The sequence below is a fragment of the Alligator mississippiensis genome, chromosome 1 (assembly GCF_030867095.1).
Source record: "Alligator mississippiensis isolate rAllMis1 chromosome 1, rAllMis1, whole genome shotgun sequence".
Classification (NCBI taxonomy): domain Eukaryota; kingdom Metazoa; phylum Chordata; order Crocodylia; family Alligatoridae; genus Alligator; species Alligator mississippiensis.
Window position 1 is genome coordinate 319,371,153 of NC_081824.1, and position 18,847 is coordinate 319,389,999.

At 42.1% G+C, this 18,847-nt stretch overlaps 1 protein-coding gene across 10 annotated transcripts in view; it reads left to right on the plus strand.

Moving 5' to 3' along the window:
• The window catches only part of SH3KBP1 (SH3 domain containing kinase binding protein 1), a 361,711-nt gene that overhangs the window by 210,005 nt on the left and 132,859 nt on the right, over nucleotides 1–18,847 (plus strand). For all 10 annotated transcript variants that reach the window (XM_059720873.1, XM_059720872.1, XM_059720874.1 and 7 more), the window contains one exon: nucleotides 2,413–2,609. In XM_059720873.1, the coding sequence (XP_059576856.1) occupies nucleotides 2,413–2,609 (197 nt within the window). The remainder of the gene's footprint in view (nucleotides 1–2,412; nucleotides 2,610–18,847) is intronic.

Sequence of the window (18,847 nt, forward strand, 5' to 3'; positions counted from 1 at the left end):
TCTGATCCTTCAAACAAGCAGGGATTCAGTTATCTTTTGTGGACCTCCATTTCTTGCCTAATGTGGTCCTTTGACAGGGATCTAATTCCAATTGCATATCAACTGGTGAATGCAGTTTAAGAAGTCAAATGAAAGAGAAGGTTTCCTGGATCATTTCAGGGTAAGAGTACCATATAGAAAGGGGACAATATTTACTGCGTGGAATCAACAGATGGATTGAGGTCTCCAACCCTTGCTTCTCCTACAGGTAGCAGACCTGTTCTAGTCATGGCAATATGTCTGAGACTGGGTTCTCATAATGAATGGGGTAAACAATAAAGAAGTGCCCCAGAGAGTAATTTCTCTTGTCGCTTGGGTTAACTCGTTTAGCTACAAATACCTTATTCCTTGTAAGAAGATTGGCTTGCTAGTAATTGATATTTTGTATCTGGAAATCATAATTGTCCTGCGACTTCTCCCTGGGCCAGACCTAGAACATAAGATGGTGAAAGGCATCTTGGAAAGCTCCTATGTCTTCCCACCTTTTTCCCTGATCCCCAGTTGGTATAAAAGCTGGAAATAAAAGGATGGCCGCAGTACCGTTTTATGCTTCTCTGACTGAAGAGTGTTATGATCTTCAAGAGTAATTCATCTAGCATTGGATGTCCCTCATGGTCATCAAGCACTACTGTGGAAGCTCATTCTGCTCCTTACAGCACTCTTCACGTTGAACCCTTCCTGAGGACCAGACATTGTACTTCCTGCCCATTGGAATGGGCCTCCTAATGGCTCATATCTCCAGTCGGTTTTTTCACTTGAAATGAAAAGCTTTCTTTAATGAGCCCAGCATTGTACTTTGAATTCAGACAGTTAGTCCTCACAAGAATTATTCATGAGTTTTCTCCTTCAGTTAAGTATCTTATTCCTAAGAATATTAAGACTCTTAGAATTTTGAGTGATATCATCTGTTTTATCACAGTTTGTTGGATTGCCATTAGTTCTCCAAATTTTCCATATTGACCATCCAATCCTAGTCAATGCAATTTTTCTCTTTTAGCAAAAGTCATCTCCATGCCTTAGTGTCCAAATGAAGATGGAGAAAAGATTTTATATATAGTTCGAATTGTTTTGGATGTCTGCATTTAACGGATGATTCTGTTTCATGCCTTTGGAGGTATGCTGCTATTAAAATTTCAGTGTGGCAGATCTATGGACCTAGGAATGGAGAAGAAATAAGAAAATCTCTGTGTACTAACCAAAAAATATATCTTCTTCGAGTTGTAAGGTCCATAGATCTGCTTCCCTGGATCTTTCTGAATAGTTAAAAAAAACAAAAAAACCCCAAAAAACCCTGATAACCAAGGATTTGGGTTTGCTATCATTACATAGAATTTGCTATCCTCTGCAGTAGCAGAAATGTGCTGTTTTTTATCAAAGTATATTTAACTCAAGTTGTAATGGCTTTGGAAGTTATTTTTCTCAGAGGGAACTACATGAGGTAAGGCACTGTCCGTGGCTGATAGGTCTGTTCTGCAAACAGGCTGAAGTCTCTTTGCATCAGATCTGTGGATCTTATCACTCAAAGAAAGGAAATTATCAGATGAGTACAGATGGATGTTCCTAGTCAGTGAGAGGGGTAAAACAAATCATAATGTCAATTTGATTTATTACTAGTAGGGGAGGGTATGCATGGGTGCTTTCCTTATAAGGCTGTCTAAGCTGCGGAGAGATTTAATTATTTCAGTAGGGATAATATTATACAGCTTATTTGACTGCAAATGTGTTTAAATGGCTATTAGCTTTACATTTCCCCTTTAGGTAACGTAGCTTTGGAAACTAATTGCATAATTGGCTTGACATGAGTCATACGGTTTTAAGGTCTCATCCAACCATTCACAAGTGGTCCTTAGTACAATAGCTGACCTAGAACTGAATTTAACTCCTTCATTTCTTGAGTCATTGGCGACGTGTAGGGGGTGCACGTGCACACCCTGAGATCAGCCATGCACCCCCGGGAAGCCAGAAGTGCAGCCGGAAGTGCACTGCCGGTTTCACCGCTGGCTTGGCTATTGGCTGCTGAGGGACCCCTCCCCCTGGTTGGCGATCTGGTGCCCCCCAGACTCGGGAGGCACCAGTCGCCCATGTCTTGAGTGATTTTTGTCTAGAAAGAAGAGTTTTTTAGTTCAGTAGATTAAATTTTGATACTGGGCAGTATGTATTGGTGTGGGATGGTGTAAATTGTAATTAGTAGAGCTGTATGAGGAAGGCTTAAAAATATAACAGAAAATTATAAGCCCAAACCCTAGAATGAAGCTTCAGCTGCTCTGTGATATCTTCTTTTAGAAAGGGATGCTGTTTTATCCACTGTGCTCTATTTTCAAATTACCATAAAGCTCTGTACCTAAGGTTTCTTTTTCCTCCTTTCCCTGGCAGGCTTAAAAGATGCAACAGGCTCTGAGAGTGATGGTGGTGACTCAAGCAGCACAAAATCAGAAGGCGCCAATGGAGCTGCACCAATCCAACCCAAAAAGGTCAAGGGGGTTGGCTTTGGAGATATCTTCAAAGACAAACCTATAAAGCTACGGCCAAGGTCAATAGAAGTAGAAAATGACTTTCTACCTGTAGAAAAGGTGCGTATTGTAACTTAATTCTATCCTTGTTTTTGGAGTTCTTTGGATTAACATGACTTCCATCCCTGAGTAAATTCTGACAACAGCTAGAATTCAGAGCTTTGTAGTTGCATTCCTGTTCTTTGCTTTGGTTGGATTTGGTTTTTTTTGTCTTCTGCTATGCCAAGTGCAGGCAAATGGATTCATGGGGAGTTGATTTTAGCTTACTTTAGTTGCCTGGATGAAGGGTGTTCTGTTGAAGGATTTATTCCTTTGCTCACACATTCTCCACTGTTAGTTCAGGGGGCAATCCTTTAGCCTCCATCTCAGATCTGTGGTTAACAGCTCTGTAGTATAAATAATATTTAGCTTTTATAATAATTAACATATATAATCACTGCATCTTCATGTTGGCAAAAAGGACGTTTCAAAAAATACCCACAGAATTTAACTTTTAAATCAGTGCTAAGGTTGTTAAATCAAAAAATGCCTTTGCAAGTTATCTATCTGCTAAAGAAAAGTATAGAGGCAACCCAAGAAGGAGAGAATACTTTATTCCTTTTGTTTCTACATGATACATGAACAAGATCCTGACTAGCATTTGGGAAAAAGCTTCCTTTTTTAAAGATTTATCCTTTCAGAGAGTTTCCCTGTTTTACTAGTCTCCAAGGAAAAGCGGAGAAACTACAAGAAAAGACTCGATACTTCTAATAAGAGAGGGGAGGGGAAGTAGTTGTGAGAAGGGGGAAATAAGACCTTTGTTCGATTGTCATACATCCGAATGAAGTAACAAGCATGGTTAAAAAGGCACAAATCTTTTCTTTATCCTGTAAATTGATTAGATGTATTCAAGGTTTGATTTTGCTGACAGGGGAAGTTTGGTTCGGTCAGGCTTGAATAAACTCAGTTCTGTTTTGGTCTTTGCTAAAATTCAAATTAGGATTTTCTTTTACGTAAACTATTGATGTGAGATTCCTGAGCATGTGGAGAAATAATGTTACTGTCACCAAAACTTAAATTATAGCTTTTTTTCTTTGTTAATATCATTGTGATGGTTTCTAGCATCTTATTTCATTAGGCATCTGAATTTAGTAAAGCAGTTAATGTCAGTGGTTGTGCTTAAATTAAGCATGTACTTAAATACTGTTCAGGACAGGAGCTATGAATAAGTCCTGTTACATCAGAAAATATATATTTTTAAAAATGCATTCTGTTTGTATGTATGCTGAGGAAATTTAATATACAGCACAGGCCTGTAATCTGATAAAATAGATGCACATTGCCTATTTGCCTGAGAGCAGTATTTATGATTACCATATAAATGTTCACCTGTATGTGGACACAAGCTATAGCAGAATGCAGTATTCAGTTTCCTTCAGGTCTGATTCAAACAGTTTAAAATTTACAAATTCTTGCTGTTCTGCTAATGCCATAGGATAGGTACTTTGTATGCACGTCCATCTGCATGGCACAGAAATGTTAAGTGAATGGTACTACCTAAAAAAGGATACGGATTCTTAACTTCTTGGGCCCTTATTTCATGCAGCTAAGTTTAGAGCGTCCCTCTGGCCTTTGTGAGACAAGGGAAGTCTCATTTCACTTTGTTGTGATGAGAAATGATGTTATGCCTGTGTTACCAGTGGGGAATGAGACTTATCTCTGGTCAGACAGGAGGGCTGTGCCACAATCAGAAACTGAATCCACAGTCTCCATGCTCCCAGTCTGGTGGCTTAACCACAGACCATCCTTCCTCTGTGTACAGATTTCTTGAAGTAGTTGTTTTTAATGGAATATGATAGCAACCTATTTGTAGACAGAATACATTAGGTCATACGTTTCCAGGGTGCATCAGGAAATGCTTGAATAATACTTAATGTGTGCCCCTTGCATTATCTTTTTTTTCCCCTCCATCCATTTAGATAGCATACTTAACCTCTGAATGGCTGAGGAGTCACTTAATCAACTGTACCCTTGGAATGACACAAATTACTACTGCCCTGTTGTTGTATTCTTTCCCTGGTTCTGACACTGTTGCTATACACAGTATACATATGACCACAAACCAACTGTGACAGGACCGGGTCGTGATGGCCCCTGTGTTCATGTGGCTCTTGCCCTGCTCCAGCTCCTTGGGTACCCTCCTTTCTCTCACTTGCCATGCCTTGATGGAGTTATTTAATGTTAAAAAAGAAAAGGGAGGCTGCTCCAGGGTCCCTGAGCAAAACCTTATCTATTCTTTGGCCAGTGAGTCCCTCCCAGACCCAGCTGATCCCATGTCTACCCCTCAAGCCCTATCCAACCTCCTGGGTACCCAGTTGCCTTAAGGTCTATTTGTGGCCTCCTCCTGCCTATGCCTTGCAGATGTTAGTTTAAATTGTCCACTGGGCCTGGTGGCCCTGTCTGTTAAACAACTAATCCACCTAGCCTGCTGGGCCTCCTGCCCTGGCAAGGCTCTCTTCTCCCTGCGACTCTGGCCCTGATTTGGCTTCTGCCCATCCTGGACTTCAGCACCTTTCCAAGCTTTAGCCTTGACTTGTTTTAAGCCTGCTTTGGCTCCAGCCTTCCATTCCGGGGCCCCTGGCCCTTGCACGGAGGCTATAACTCTTCCCCAGTCATCAGCCTTCTGGGTCCCTGGCCCCTAGGCTGGGCTGCTTCTGATACACCAATCCAAGCCCTTGGAGTCCTAGACCCCAGGTTGAACTGCTGCCGCTGGCCTTGGCAGTCACAGCCTCAGCCTGCACCAGCTCCGTAACCCCCTGGGTTCCTGACCCTAGGATAAACTGCCTGACCCTTGCCTTAGCTCTCCCTGCCTTGGCCTAATACTAGACACCTGCCCCAGCCCTCTGGATCTCTGATCCCAGACTAGGCTGCCTGCTTTTGAGTGCCCTGCCAAGCACCTGAGGGGCATACTGAGGCCTGAACCTCAGGTGCCCCTCAGGCACCCCACTGTGGCCTTGTCCTTGCCCCTTGATAGCCACATCGGGTCTGCCAGTACTTAAGCAGAACAAAAATGCAAGCCCACTGGCTGTATAACTAAAATTATTCCCACACTAGGTCCATAATCCCCCCCCCCCCCCCCCCCCCCCGCCGCAAGCTACAAGTCCCCCTTAGCTCTCTACTTGCATCTTGGGGACAGCCTGAATGCTGGTCAGTCCCTCTCTGCAGCCATCCTGCTCAGGAGCTCCTTTCCCTGATGCTTGTAGGACCAGACTGACCAGCTTTTCCTCAGGCACTTGCGTGCTTCCAAAGCCCTGTTTCTTCTGCTTAGGTGGCTCTCCAGCGACCCACAGGGGTTTCCATTTTGTCCTGATGGCTGGCCTGCCTTCCTTCTGAGTTTGGCTCAGCTGCCTGGGGTTCTGCCTTCTGTTACCTGGAGGTCTGCTCCTGGGTTGCTTAGATTTCTGCCCCTTGTGCAACCTATTGCTTTGCAGCTTGATCCTGGGGTAGGCACTCCCCCAGGGAGTAACTCCTATCCTGGCTGATACTGTCTGCTCACTTCACCACAGCTGGCCCTTGTTCTGCTGCCGGTGCCACCCAACAAGCTTAACCTGCTGCAGCATCCCTTTAGCCTCTGGCTCCTTGTTACACCAACATTTTTCCCTTCCTTATATCCCTGGCTGCTGAAACTTCCTTGCCATTTCATGCTGGCCATGAGAAGAAGCAAACTCCACTCTTACTTTTGTGGAGGGAGAAAATACTAATCATTTATTTTGCTTAATTCCCTTGTCGTCTGGAGAATTACTCAACTCCCACGGTGCTGTTCAGTTTGCTGAGTGCTGTGTTGCCTGGTACATTTGGCAGATGGTCTTCTGATTGGCATTCTCTTTCTCTCTTTTCCTTTTTTGTTTCTTTAATAGAGCAAGTGGATCACTGATCAGTGAGACCTGCATATAGCATCCCACAGAGCATTATGTGGAGAATTTTTGTTTTAAAGAACCTAAATACGGTAGCATATTGGCTGCTTTCATTTTTAATCCCTTTATATCTCTTGCGTATGGTAGGTCACCTCTTAGAGAACGCTTCATCTACATGAAGTAGTCTCTCTGAATGTCTTCATTTGTCCCTTTTTATAAAGGCAGAGAAAAAGAGACAACTTGTCATAAACCTAGGGATTTATGGGGTGTCTTGCATAGTTTCTTGAGTTGATTTCACTGATATGGCAAGTAAAGTCAAGCTGTATTTAACCTTATTGTCCTTGTGGTATTTGATATAAAATATATTCCTGATATGTTATAATGGGATGAGGATTGCACAGTATGATGACTTTCAAATACAGGTTTCCCTCGCTTTATGCAGGTTCTTTATGTGTGATTTCACACTTACGCGATGACCCTTTTTATACCAAAATTTTATTATATGTGAGGTAAATTCACTCTTATGCGATCAGTGTGGTAGAAGCCCACAGTCAGCTGCATGTACAGTGCACTGGGGGAGTGATACGCGAATATTATCTCCTGTGTGGATCTGTGCTCCTTGCTCGTTGTCTGTGACACATTTCTGTAGTTGCCATCCCCATTATGATGACAGTGCCCCCCTTTCCTTGTGTGTACTGTACTGTGTGCTGTTGGTGAGTACCAAAATTGACTTGTAAAAGTGGTAGAAGTGGGTCTGGAGGTCAGTGCAGTCAAGGTCTTAGAACATATCCCTATTTGTTGTATTAGAAAGTGGGTTCCCTTTATGTGAATTCGAGTTATGCGCCATTTTCCGGGAACATGTGTACAGCATAAAGCAAGGGAAACCTGTAGTAAGCAATGCGTTTCTTTGACACCTAAGAAAGACTCAAGGCCTGCATGGCTGAAGGGCAATGATAGCTTAGAATTAGTATTTGACTAGAGTTGTTTACAGTCTCCCTTAAATTTATATTTTAAAGGAAGAGACCACCTGGAAGGAGAGCTCTCTGAGTATGGAATTCAGCGAGCAGCTGCAATCTAAGGATTAGGGTTCTTCGTTTCAAAGGATGCACATAGTTTTCTGGTCTTAATTAGATCTGGTAAACATGCACCTCAGGTGGGGGGTGGGGGGGCAGGAAGTTATACACCTAAAGTGACATTCCCCCCCGCCTTCCCCAAGAGTGAGGTATATGAACAGCCAGATGAGCAACTGTACTTAAGCCTGCCTCTAGGGCATGGTTTATCTCCATGGCAGTCTTCCAGGGCACAGGGGGAGGCTGTGATCTCTCAGCCTAAGACTAAATAAAGCAAGCTGGCAGGAGAAATTGTAGGAGGCCTTGACAATGAGGTCAGAGGGAGAAGCTGCTTCTTAACCTGGTGAAGCTGACTAGGGACTGCATCCTTGGATGCAAGGTGCAGAGCAAGAATAGGTTATTATTTTGATATTTTCTTTTGTTTGTTTATTCTTATATCTGTCTGCGTCTCAGCATGTGGTTACTGATTTCTTATGCTGGTTCTCGTGTTTTGTAATAAATCCTTTTCATTAGCTTTTTACCTACTTATTGTCAGTGCTAACTGTGCTTCTAGAGTAGGGGTGGTCAAAATATAGCCTGGAGGCTGGGACTGGCCCACCAAGGGATTCTATCTGCCCTATGGCAGGTCCCTTGGCCCTGGTTGGCCCAGGGGCGGGGAGCAGCCTGAGCCTTGGCATTTGTGGTTTGTCCCGCTACACCTGGGCATGCAGTAGGACAGAGGCAGCATGGCAGTCAGGCTTTGCTTCCCAGCAGTCCCTGCAGCAGCAGCTCACTGCCTGGCTGCCACTGCCAGTGTCTCTGCTGCTGCCACTGGCCCCAGCCCTGTTGCCCAAGCACTCCAACCTATACCACCCCACACCCACCACTGGGGGCACTGGATGGAGTGGGTGGGAGGGGTCTCCTTGGAGACAAACCTGGGATGCCTGGAAGCAGGGGGCACTCAGCTGGGCAGATGGGATGTGGCTGCAGATGGGTGGGGTGTGGTGTCCAGGAGCAGGATAGGTGGGCAGGGGCCAGGGCTGGGATCACAGGTTGGTGACAGTGCAGGACCCAGGGCCAAGTAACAATCTACTTCTTGCACTGTCACTTCCCCTATGATCCTGACCTCGATCCCCCATCACTCCCCTCCTCCTTGGCCTGCAATTGCTTACCAAAACTCCTTCAGTGGTCCTCCAGCCCAAATAATTCCACCCCCCCCCCTCCCATTCTAGAGCATTTGACTATACAGGCTTTCCAATTCCATGGAAATGCATGGAATTTCTTAGTGCATGCCTGGACACAAGCTTGATCCTTCTAGTTTGCCAGCACTTACCAGAGGGGATTTTGCAAAGTCTGAATGAGACCGGTAAGGTCAAAGAAGTAGCCGGTATATCTCAGCTGGTTCTCAGTGAAGCAGTAGAGAGCAGAGAGGGGTTTGGGGCAGAAAGGCACCTCAAAGGTATGGCAGCACCCCTGGAGTGTCTCTCTCATAGGGTCACCCAGGCTGCATCTGGGGTTGAGGCTAGTCACAGCTATGTTGTTTAATTTTCTTGACATTCTTTACTCTCTAGGAATTTTACAGATCCTACAGGTTGATCATTAGTAACCTTCCTAATTCTGGTAGAGTTGAACCATATTGCATGTACTGATACCTTTATCTGTTTATAATATTGTTCAGCCTCAGCTAGACTGCTTTTTAACAATGAAGTCAGCATACACATCTCATTTTTCATTAGAACTAATTTCACGTTGTATATTCACAAAGAATTAGCTTGCCCCCATTTTGATGGCATTTATTATTTCAGAGCTTTGTTATTTTAATATTTATTATAATTCAATGCATCATTATATTGGAGGCTATATTTCATGGGAACTCTATCCTATAATATTTTACTAAGTAAAATAATATGGTTTCAGGGTTAAGTAACCAGTAGCATAGGGTTAGATAAATTACAGTAGAAGTAAAAGGAGAATTTGAAATAAGATATATAGTTGATAAGTTAGAAGGATTCCAGGCAGCCTGGGATGGTGGGGGTACAGAGTAAAAGACTCTTACCCAGCCATTGACAAGGATGAAGGTAGGGACAGAAAGGAAGCCAGTGGATGAATATGAATTATGTCAGTAAATTATGTCATCAAAGCCATCATTATGAGAGGAAGAGAGAAAGTAAAAAAAAAAAAAAAAAAAATCTTGTATCTTTGGTTTTCCTCTACTCTTTATGTTGTACAGTCAACAACAGCTGGCCTCACTAGTTTACTCATTCAGGATTAAAATACCTAAGGCTTGACTATGTAAGTCTCAAAATTCCACTAATGAGAGGTGTAAGAGAGGTAATAGCCTAAACTATGTGTCATTGAGGTTAGTAGCTTGCTGGTAAGAAGGTTTTTGGAAAAGACCATGATGGGTGTGCCCATTCCTGGTGTGCCAAATGTACATGTTTGTTTGTGGGTACACCAGTTACTGGTTCATTAGAAAAATTAATGGAATGCTTGTAATCAAAGTAGCCCAAGTTTGGCCCAGAAGTTCCCAATTTAGATTTCTTTTCCCTGATTGTGTAGCTTAAAATTACATGAACCAGTGTATGTGATGGATTTGCTTTCTTCTTTTGTTTTGCAGCAGCTTGCTTAAAATGGCTTTTGGTCTCCAGACTGACTTTTTTCCAGTATTATATATGCATGTTTGTACTGTCCCAGTGAGGTGGGACTGGTTCTGGCTTCCCTCTTCCCTACCTCTTGTATGAAATGAAAATTAGGATAATTACTTAATCCAGTAAATTAATTGGTCCATTTTAACTACATTTGTTGTGTTGGCGATTTAACATTGGAGAGTGCTGAATCCCATACTAAATTAATATAAAGTACAAAATCTTCTCCTCGTTGCCTTTTGAAAACAGTCCTTGCTGCAAGTGAAACTAGGCTTTGTGCTTTCTCTTAAAGCTATTATCCATTTATCTAGCCCGCAGGTAAGAGCTTTTTGAAGAATTTTTCTTAACCTATCATTGCTTTACTATGCAGGTAGAGGTAGAATAGGGCAAAAAACATAGGAGCCACATTAGCAATTTCCTAAGAGTTTGATGCCTGAATTAATCTGTCAAAAATGGAGAAGATTGCAGCTGCAGCTGTTCTGATCTTTTAATATGGCGAGGTCATCAGGAATTCCAGCCCTAGAAATGTGCCACGTGTCTGCACCTGGTATTTATTATACATACATCATTATCACGGTTACTAAATTCACCCTGCAGTTTATTTAGGACAACTTAGAGGGGAGAGTCAAGGGAAAAGTGGAAGCTGTGGCTATAGGTATAAACTGGCTCCCACAGGTATAACTGAGCACTATTAGCAGCGAATGTAGGCTTATTTAAAATGTATGGGTAGAGATAGGTAAACTTGCTGCATGCATCTGTGTGAAGTTGTTCTCAGAGTGCAGGGTCTTCCTGTAGTTATGCTTATTTATTTTGTTTTGGCACTGTTGCGCATGCATATGTCAATGTGCCTCTGCTCATTTGTTCACACTTGCTCTTTCTCATTCAGCAGGTATTTTTAAAAATCAGTTCTAGTATTAGACATCAGATAATTCTGGTAGCATTTCTGGAGTCTCTTGCTTGTTGGGAGAGTAAAATGGGCATTGCAAAGTTCCAGGGGAAGCAAGGAAAGAAAAAGTGCAGATTTACCTCCCAAAGACAGTCTGTAGGAAAAAGTGTAAAAACAACAGAGGCTCATGGGAACTACTAGGCCCCTGGCAGATGTTATTCTCAAGATGTGACAAACCAGTTAATCATGTCTTAAGTAGTAACCCAGCTATGCATTGAAGCAATTAATAGTGCAATAAAGCAGGGAGTAAGTCACAAAGGTATTGCACAAAATATGGGTAATAACTTTGTAGCCAATTCCCATCACGCCTTAAAATGAATCTGTGGCTGTTCCCAGCCTCAGAAGTTCCCTGGAGTCCTTCATGTCTCTGGTGTGCTCCTGTAGCTGAGGGTGATGGTCAGCTCATTGGTGCTGCCAGTCATGGGAGCATATTGGAGCCCTTCAAGGCTCAGTGTTCTCCTGTGGCTACGAGACTCAATCAGTGCACTGGTGCTCTCAGCCACAGGAGTCCATGGGCTCTCTCTTCACCAGCAATTGGATGCAATTGGCATCTGATCCCCAGTCTCACAATTGCACTTCCTACCATTCACATGTGGTATAGCTGCAATTATTGGGATAGCGGATCAGATCCCATCACATATTTAACTGAACGTCTGCCAGGGGCCCTAGAAATATTACTAATTTACTTAGGAATCTCAAAGATGCTGAGCCCCGGGGCTTTTTATAAAAACTGTTGATGGATAGTGAGGGGATAATCTATATGCTGCCTGTCAAAGGTAGCATACACAGGAAGTCACAGGGTGGTTATTGCAAAATAAGTGAGGTGTGAATTCAATACACAGTAGTTACCCTACACTAACTTCCCATGTGGTTGCTTTTATCTTCTCAGAGTGTTTTTTTTTTTTGTTTTGCTTTGTTTTTTTTGCAATTTTGGTTAATCCAATTCCAGAATATCCCCAGAATAAGAACTGGGGCAGAATAGCTATTTAGCCATAGCTATTCCAGGCTTTTTCCCCATATAGTGAGCCCTAGGGAAACGCTCTTGCTTGAGTGTACAGTGAGGAAACTCAGACTCATACACTGAACAGTAAGAGTGCATTTTGGAAATGCATTCCATTAATGAATAAAAATGGATCTTGAATCTTTAAAAGAAAATCTCTCGTCTAGGTTGTTATCCCTTCGTTCTTGATTTTTTTCAGATGCATGAATTGGGTTTTCTGGAGATGGTACTTATTGTTGGTGACATCCAGAAGACCCTTTCTTTTTACAGAGTTGTCCTAACTTTTTTCTTTCATATTTCTCTTCCATCTTGCCTAGATATTCCCTCTACACATGCCTTGACCACCCTTCTTCTCTGCTGCACACCTAGATATAGCACTATACTTTAAAAGCAGTCCTAGAGAAGAAAGCCAAAATATTTATAACAAAGGCTTTAAGGAGAGACTTGCAAACAGTGATGGAGTGTAGAGCTCTTTGTTTCTGAGAGATCTGAGTCTATAGCCACTTCATGCATAGCACTCCCACACAGCAGGCCCCTTGCTTTCATACTTATATGGCTCTCCTGACACCAAACCACTCATTCTGTTCCATTTCTCTTTTCTCTCCCCTGACTCATCTACATAAAGATAATCATCCTCATACAAAAAACCCCAGTCATTTTAAACAATAATCTGTTTTGGTGTAACGTGTTAAACTGTAGGATTAATTTCCTCTGAAAACCTTCTCTCCTGCCTGTAATTTTGTAGTTATGATTTCTATTTATAGAGCTTTTTGTAAATAAAGTCTCAGAAATACTATTTATCCCTTTTGGAGTAAATAATTTACAACAATAAAAGGTAATGTTATACCAGGTCTTTGCAAAATAGTTGGTCAGCTCTCAGAGTAAAGGATGGCTGAAATGCCTGCTGCCTAACTGGGAGACTGAAACCCTAATCCTAACAAAACACCGGTACAAAACAAATGGAGCAGGAAATGGAAAATTTAGTTTAATAGACAGGAACAAATTTGATAACCCAGACTGCCAATGAGTCTATAGTGATTCATCAGTGAATAGTGTATCTTATTCTCCATATACCAGTACTCTTTCCCATACCTTAGATAGCTGTGTTCTCACATTTGCTGTCTTTGAACTGTGAGGTGTTTAAGATGCTCTTTGGAAAACAGGAATAATAAAGGTATTGATCATACAGTTTTGCCCGTATTTTTAAATGGGCATGTAGCAGTTTGTAATGGCATTTGAAAAAAAACAAGGCTGCCACTTAACAGTTCCCTATGTCACATAAGAAGGTTGATTTTGTTTTATTTTTTTACTCTGTAGACCTGAAAAAGGCAAACTGTTTCTGTGTTCAAAAAGGGGGAAAAAGAGGGCCTAAGGAGCTATAGACTACTCAGTCTAGAACAACTAATCAATCCAAATGTACCCCTAGATTATAACTAGGGCCTGGTTTAAATTGCAGGCCCAGCTCACTATTGTGGCCTGATCATGGTGGGGCCCACCATTATTGCACCCAGATTGTGGTTTCCCACCCCCCCCCCCTCCAAATGCCCCTTGATTGGCTGAGGGGGCATGTTTAGAGCCACCTGTCTAGCTGAGCCCAGCCCCCACATTGCCAGGCTGGGGACAGGAGGCAGGATTGTCCAGTGGTGGGGGAGAGATAAAGCCCCTGAGCAGAATGCTGCAAATCTCCCCCCTCCCCCCCCCCGGGGCATGGGGCGCCCCCACTGGAAGGGGGAACCCACCTGGCTGCTGGGGAGAGGGAGGAACAGACTCACCTGGCAGCATGCTTAGGACCTCAGATCCCATCTGGCCAAACTTGCCTGGCATTGTGGCAACAGAGGCTCAGGGGCACCCACAAAGGGTTGCCAGGTGGGCCGGTAGGGTGGGGCTGGAGCACGGGCAGCATTGCTCACACATGAGGGGTTTCTGCCACTCAGCCTTGCCTGCCACTGCCCCCCGTCTGTGCCTCTGGCTCTGCTCCACACGCAGGAGCCCCGCTGGGGCAGCACTGAGCACTTCCCTCCCACTGCCCACCTGGCCCCTCCCAGCAATGTACTGCTGCTGGCTGGGGGGCTAGGGGGGCGGTGGGGACTGGGTGCTGCACAGTGGTGCAGGTGCCACCACAGCTGCAACTCGCTGCAATGAAATACCACAATATGGCTACTTGGTTGGGAGTTCCTCAGCAAATGGTCATATCATGGCTTTTCATTGCAAGTTGTATTTTCTTAAAAATCACTTAATTTCATGATTTTCATGAAAAATTAGAAATTGTGGTTTAAACCAGGCAGGCCCTAATTGTGTATACCAATGTGATAAGTAGCAGCCAAAGAAGTTTATGCTGAACCAATTAAATTTGCTTCTATAAGGGTAATTATGGTTTGAGAATCAGGGAGAAACGGTAGAGATGGTAGACTTTAGGAAGGCTTTTGGCACCGTTTCACATGACATCCTGTTAAGCAAACTAGGGGAACATGGGCTAGTAGAAACTATTCTAAGGTGGACCCTCAACTGGTGGAGAGATTTACACAAAGAGTAGTTGTCAGTGACTCACTCAACTGGAAGGCTGTATTAAGTGAGGGTCTGCAGAAGTCTGTCCTACATCCAGTACTATTTAATATTTTATTAATCACTTGGATGACATGCACATTAAATTTGCAGATGGCACCAAAATGAGAGATGTTCCAGAACCCTAGAGGATAGCATTAGAATTCAAAATGATCTTGACAGATCAAAATGATCTTGGAGAAATGATCTGCAATAAATATGATGCAATTCAATAAGAAACAGTGCAATGTACTGCACTTACCTTGGAGTAATCAACTGCACAAATACAAAATGAGGACCAACTAGTTAGCAGTTCTACAGAAAAAGATTAGGGAGTTATAGAAGTTCACAAATTGAACATGAGTCTCCAATGTCATGCTTTTGTGAAAAAAAGCAACACCATATTAGAATGTATAAACAGGTGTGTTAATATAAGGTGTGTAGTGACACTGAATGTTCTTAAGGCCTCACATGAATATTGTGTTCAGTTTTGGGCACCAGCGTTTTATTTATTTATTCGTATGGAATACAGCAACTGAACGACAGAACAACCTATAAATAATGGCACTGAGGGATAAGGCTAGAGTGACAGTTTTAGATTTGATATCCATTGCAAGCCATTGTCAGTAGCCTGGTTTAGGTCTTCAGCGTAACCATTAAAATGATAAATAGGAGATCTCTCTGTAATGTGTGGTAGAGTTTGGATTTTGCCACATTCACGCTTGGGGTCTTTAATAAAATTCCATTTATGTAGTAGGCAGTTGCCTAGTATGAGCCCTGTTCAATGTTGTCCAGCTCTGCCTTCATAAAGCAAAGGCTGAGGGTTTAGATGTGGGGTCTGTGATAAGAAATGTATTAATTATGTCAATTGTGTTCCATTGCTGGATCAATTTTTCCTTGATGTCAAAGGTTTTATCATTCAGTTCTTTTCCTGCACTCCAAAATAGCCTTGACTTAAGACTTAGCATAGGGGAATCACTAAGTTCCTCAAAAATTTGTAGTGAATTGAATGTAAGCAGGTTTTTGTAGACTTGTAGGTTTTTGTAGCCTGTTTACACTGAAGATCAGGAGGAGAGAGAGAACAGACAGCCCAGGAGCAAGAGTGGATACTCAAGTACCTGTTATGAATCCCGTTGTTTCATTCCGTCAAGAGTCACGCTATTATGGGTGCTTCTGCCCCAAACTGGGACATAATACTCAGCCACTGAATAAACGAGAGCCAGTGCCTATGTTCTGAGAACTTGAGCATCACTTCCACAAGTCGTACCAGCCACTTTTGAAATGATGTTGTTATGTGTAGCAAGTTTGTTCTTAGTTATTTGTAAATGATGCCTATAGATGAGACTATGATCAAGGTGGACTCCTAAATGTACTGGTTGGGTTCCTAGTTTACTGGTTTTCCACAAAAGCTGATTCTTAGTTGTGCATTCACCCGGCTGCTAGTGAGATGAAAAAAGGAATAAACTGTTTTGTCAAGGTTGGGCTTCAAATACCATTCATTAAAATAGTCTTCTAATTTTGCCAAATCATTACTGAGTGTAGTTTGAATAATACTAGAATCAAAGTCTTGTGCTAGGATGGTGATATTGTCACATAAATACATTTTCTTGATTTTGTTTGGGGAATATCATGTGTGTACCAGTTGAAGAGGATGGGTGCCAGAACAGAGCCCTGTGGTAAACCATTGTTAACAATTTTGGGTTTGCTTATTTTCCCATCAGGGCAAAATCTTGAGCTTGTGGTTAGGCAAGATATTAAATAGTATTGTAATAATTTTTTTGCACCTGATAGTCTTTATCAATTTAACCATAAGACCCCTTACCTATACCACGTCATAAGTCAAAGTGAGATCAATAAAAGTTGCTCTTGTCTTCTGTTTTCTTTTGAATCCCATTTCAATAAAGGAGGTAAGAGCAAGAACTTGATCACAACAGCTCCTCCCCAATCTAAAGGCTGCCTGGTTTACAGGAAGCCTGGGCCCCAGAATAGGGCTGATTCTTGACAAGAGCGTTCTTTCTGTGCACAGTTTGAAAGTTGTGCACAAAAGGAAAATAGGCACTACAGTTAAAGGAAGGGATAGACTAATTGGAAAGAATTTAGGGGAGAGCAACAAGAATGATCAGAGGCTTAGAAAATATGTTCTCTGAGGAAAAATAAAACGAACTGGATTTGGTTAGTCTAGATAAGAGGAGGAGACATAAGTCCTCAAAGAGGAAGACTTATTCTCCATATCCACTGGACACAGGACAATGTGTAATGAATTAAATTGCAAAGGGAAATTTTATATGTAAAACAAATCATTCTGACTTTAAGTACCTTTATGGATAATTAAGACTAATGAAGGAGCTTGTGGAATTTTGGTTTTGGAGGTTTTTAAGAGCATGGTTCTAAGTATAGTATAGCTGATGCTGCCTCAGTATGGGGACAAGGTTTCAAGATTTCTTCTATCCCCATTTTTATGGCCCCTGGCATACATTCATTTAATAGTATGATGGGATCTGAGCCCCAATCCCATCATGCCTTTTGTTGTGCCCACAGGTGCATGGCAAGGACACGTGATCTTGGGATCAGATATCAATGATGTCATTACTACTTGCCAGTGCAGGGTCCCAGGCTCCCCCTGCACCAGCAAGTTGAAAGCTGAGTGCCTTTAGCCTGGCTGAACCTGAGCAATCCTGGGTAGGGACTGATAATTGGCTTAATGTCAATCCCAGTCCCAGGGTAGAATCAACAAATGTTGGTCCCAGCCCTGAGACTGCATTGGAGCTGGATCTAGACCCTGGTGCAGTGGGACTGGCAAGCTGTTGACTGTCCGTCTCAGCCCCAGGACTACACTGGAGTCTTGAGCCAGCTCTGCTTCTCCTGCCACACTTTCAGTTTTAGGCACAAAGGAAACTAGCCACCAAAATGTTACACATCTTCTGTGGAATATTTTTGTGGCTAGTTCTCAGTTCTGTCATGCTGTTAATTCCTTAAATGTGTGGCAGGGGTTACTATTTATGGCATGATTAACAGGTTAATCTCATTTTATTTGTAACATCCGCCAGGGGCCTATGATTCTATGTTTTCTTTTGGAAAATAAATCAGAGAAGTACGTCAGGATGAATCAGCCAGAAAGCTCCCAGGCTTTGTTTGGGCAAAAGTTACACTAATTTTCATACTGCTGAGTTTCAGAGAACTTCTGTTGGGGCATCTATTTTTTGTATTTACTATTTGGTGAGCCTCCAGTTAATTGGCTGACTGTATAAGTCTTACAATAATTGCAGTGTGATTTTATTTAAATAAAATCTAGCAAGCAATACATTGATCGTAAACAAAGTTTACTCCTGAAACAACTTATTTAAATGTCTTTTTTCCCCTAAATAAGTGCTAGGATGATTTTCCTGGCCAGTGTAGACAGGAACGAACTATATTATGACTTAAGGAACCATATAGCTGAAATACAGTATAGCAGTAGTACAGTGTCCTATATTTTTATGATGTGTCTTAGCTTGAGACGAATGCTCATTCCTTGTTCATATTTGGTTTTTTCTTTGAGTATTTTAACTTACGAGGAAGGTGATAGTGCCGATTGTTTTTAATCATATGTCTGTACTGTTACTTTTGCAACCTTTTCAAAATTGAGGAATGTCTTAATGAGCAGATATTTTTCTTCTTTGTACGTGTGAACCTGAAAAATAAAGGCATAGATAGCTGCCTGACACAAATAAGAAAACAACCTAGCTAGCTGAGCTTTGAAATTGCATGTATAATCTTTGTATTCATTGAGGCATTAAGGAGATTTCTGACTGGTCAAGTGACCTGTGGTACATAATTCAAATAGGACTGTGTAAAAAAAATCTTATTATATAACTAAAGTAAAAGTTTATATAGTCATCTCTTATCCATTTGGAAATTTTCCATGAATTGGTAATTATGGTTTTCTTGAAATTTCTTCAACAGAAGATAATAAAAAATATAGCTGCTTGTATCACTTCTCATTATAATGTGATGTGGGTTTTCCCCGCCCTAAAATCTATTTTCTGTAAAAGTGAAACTGAAGCAGATATATTGCATTATGACCTCAAAATAATTTTAGTGGAAATTTGCAACTAAAACATCCAGGAAGTGGTTTATTGAATCAGGATGTGGTGATCTTCCCTGTAAATCATTACTAAACCTGTTCTGCAGAGTGGTATTGAAGCGGTACTGGGTTCATAGATGTGCTATCCTTTTGTATGAGAT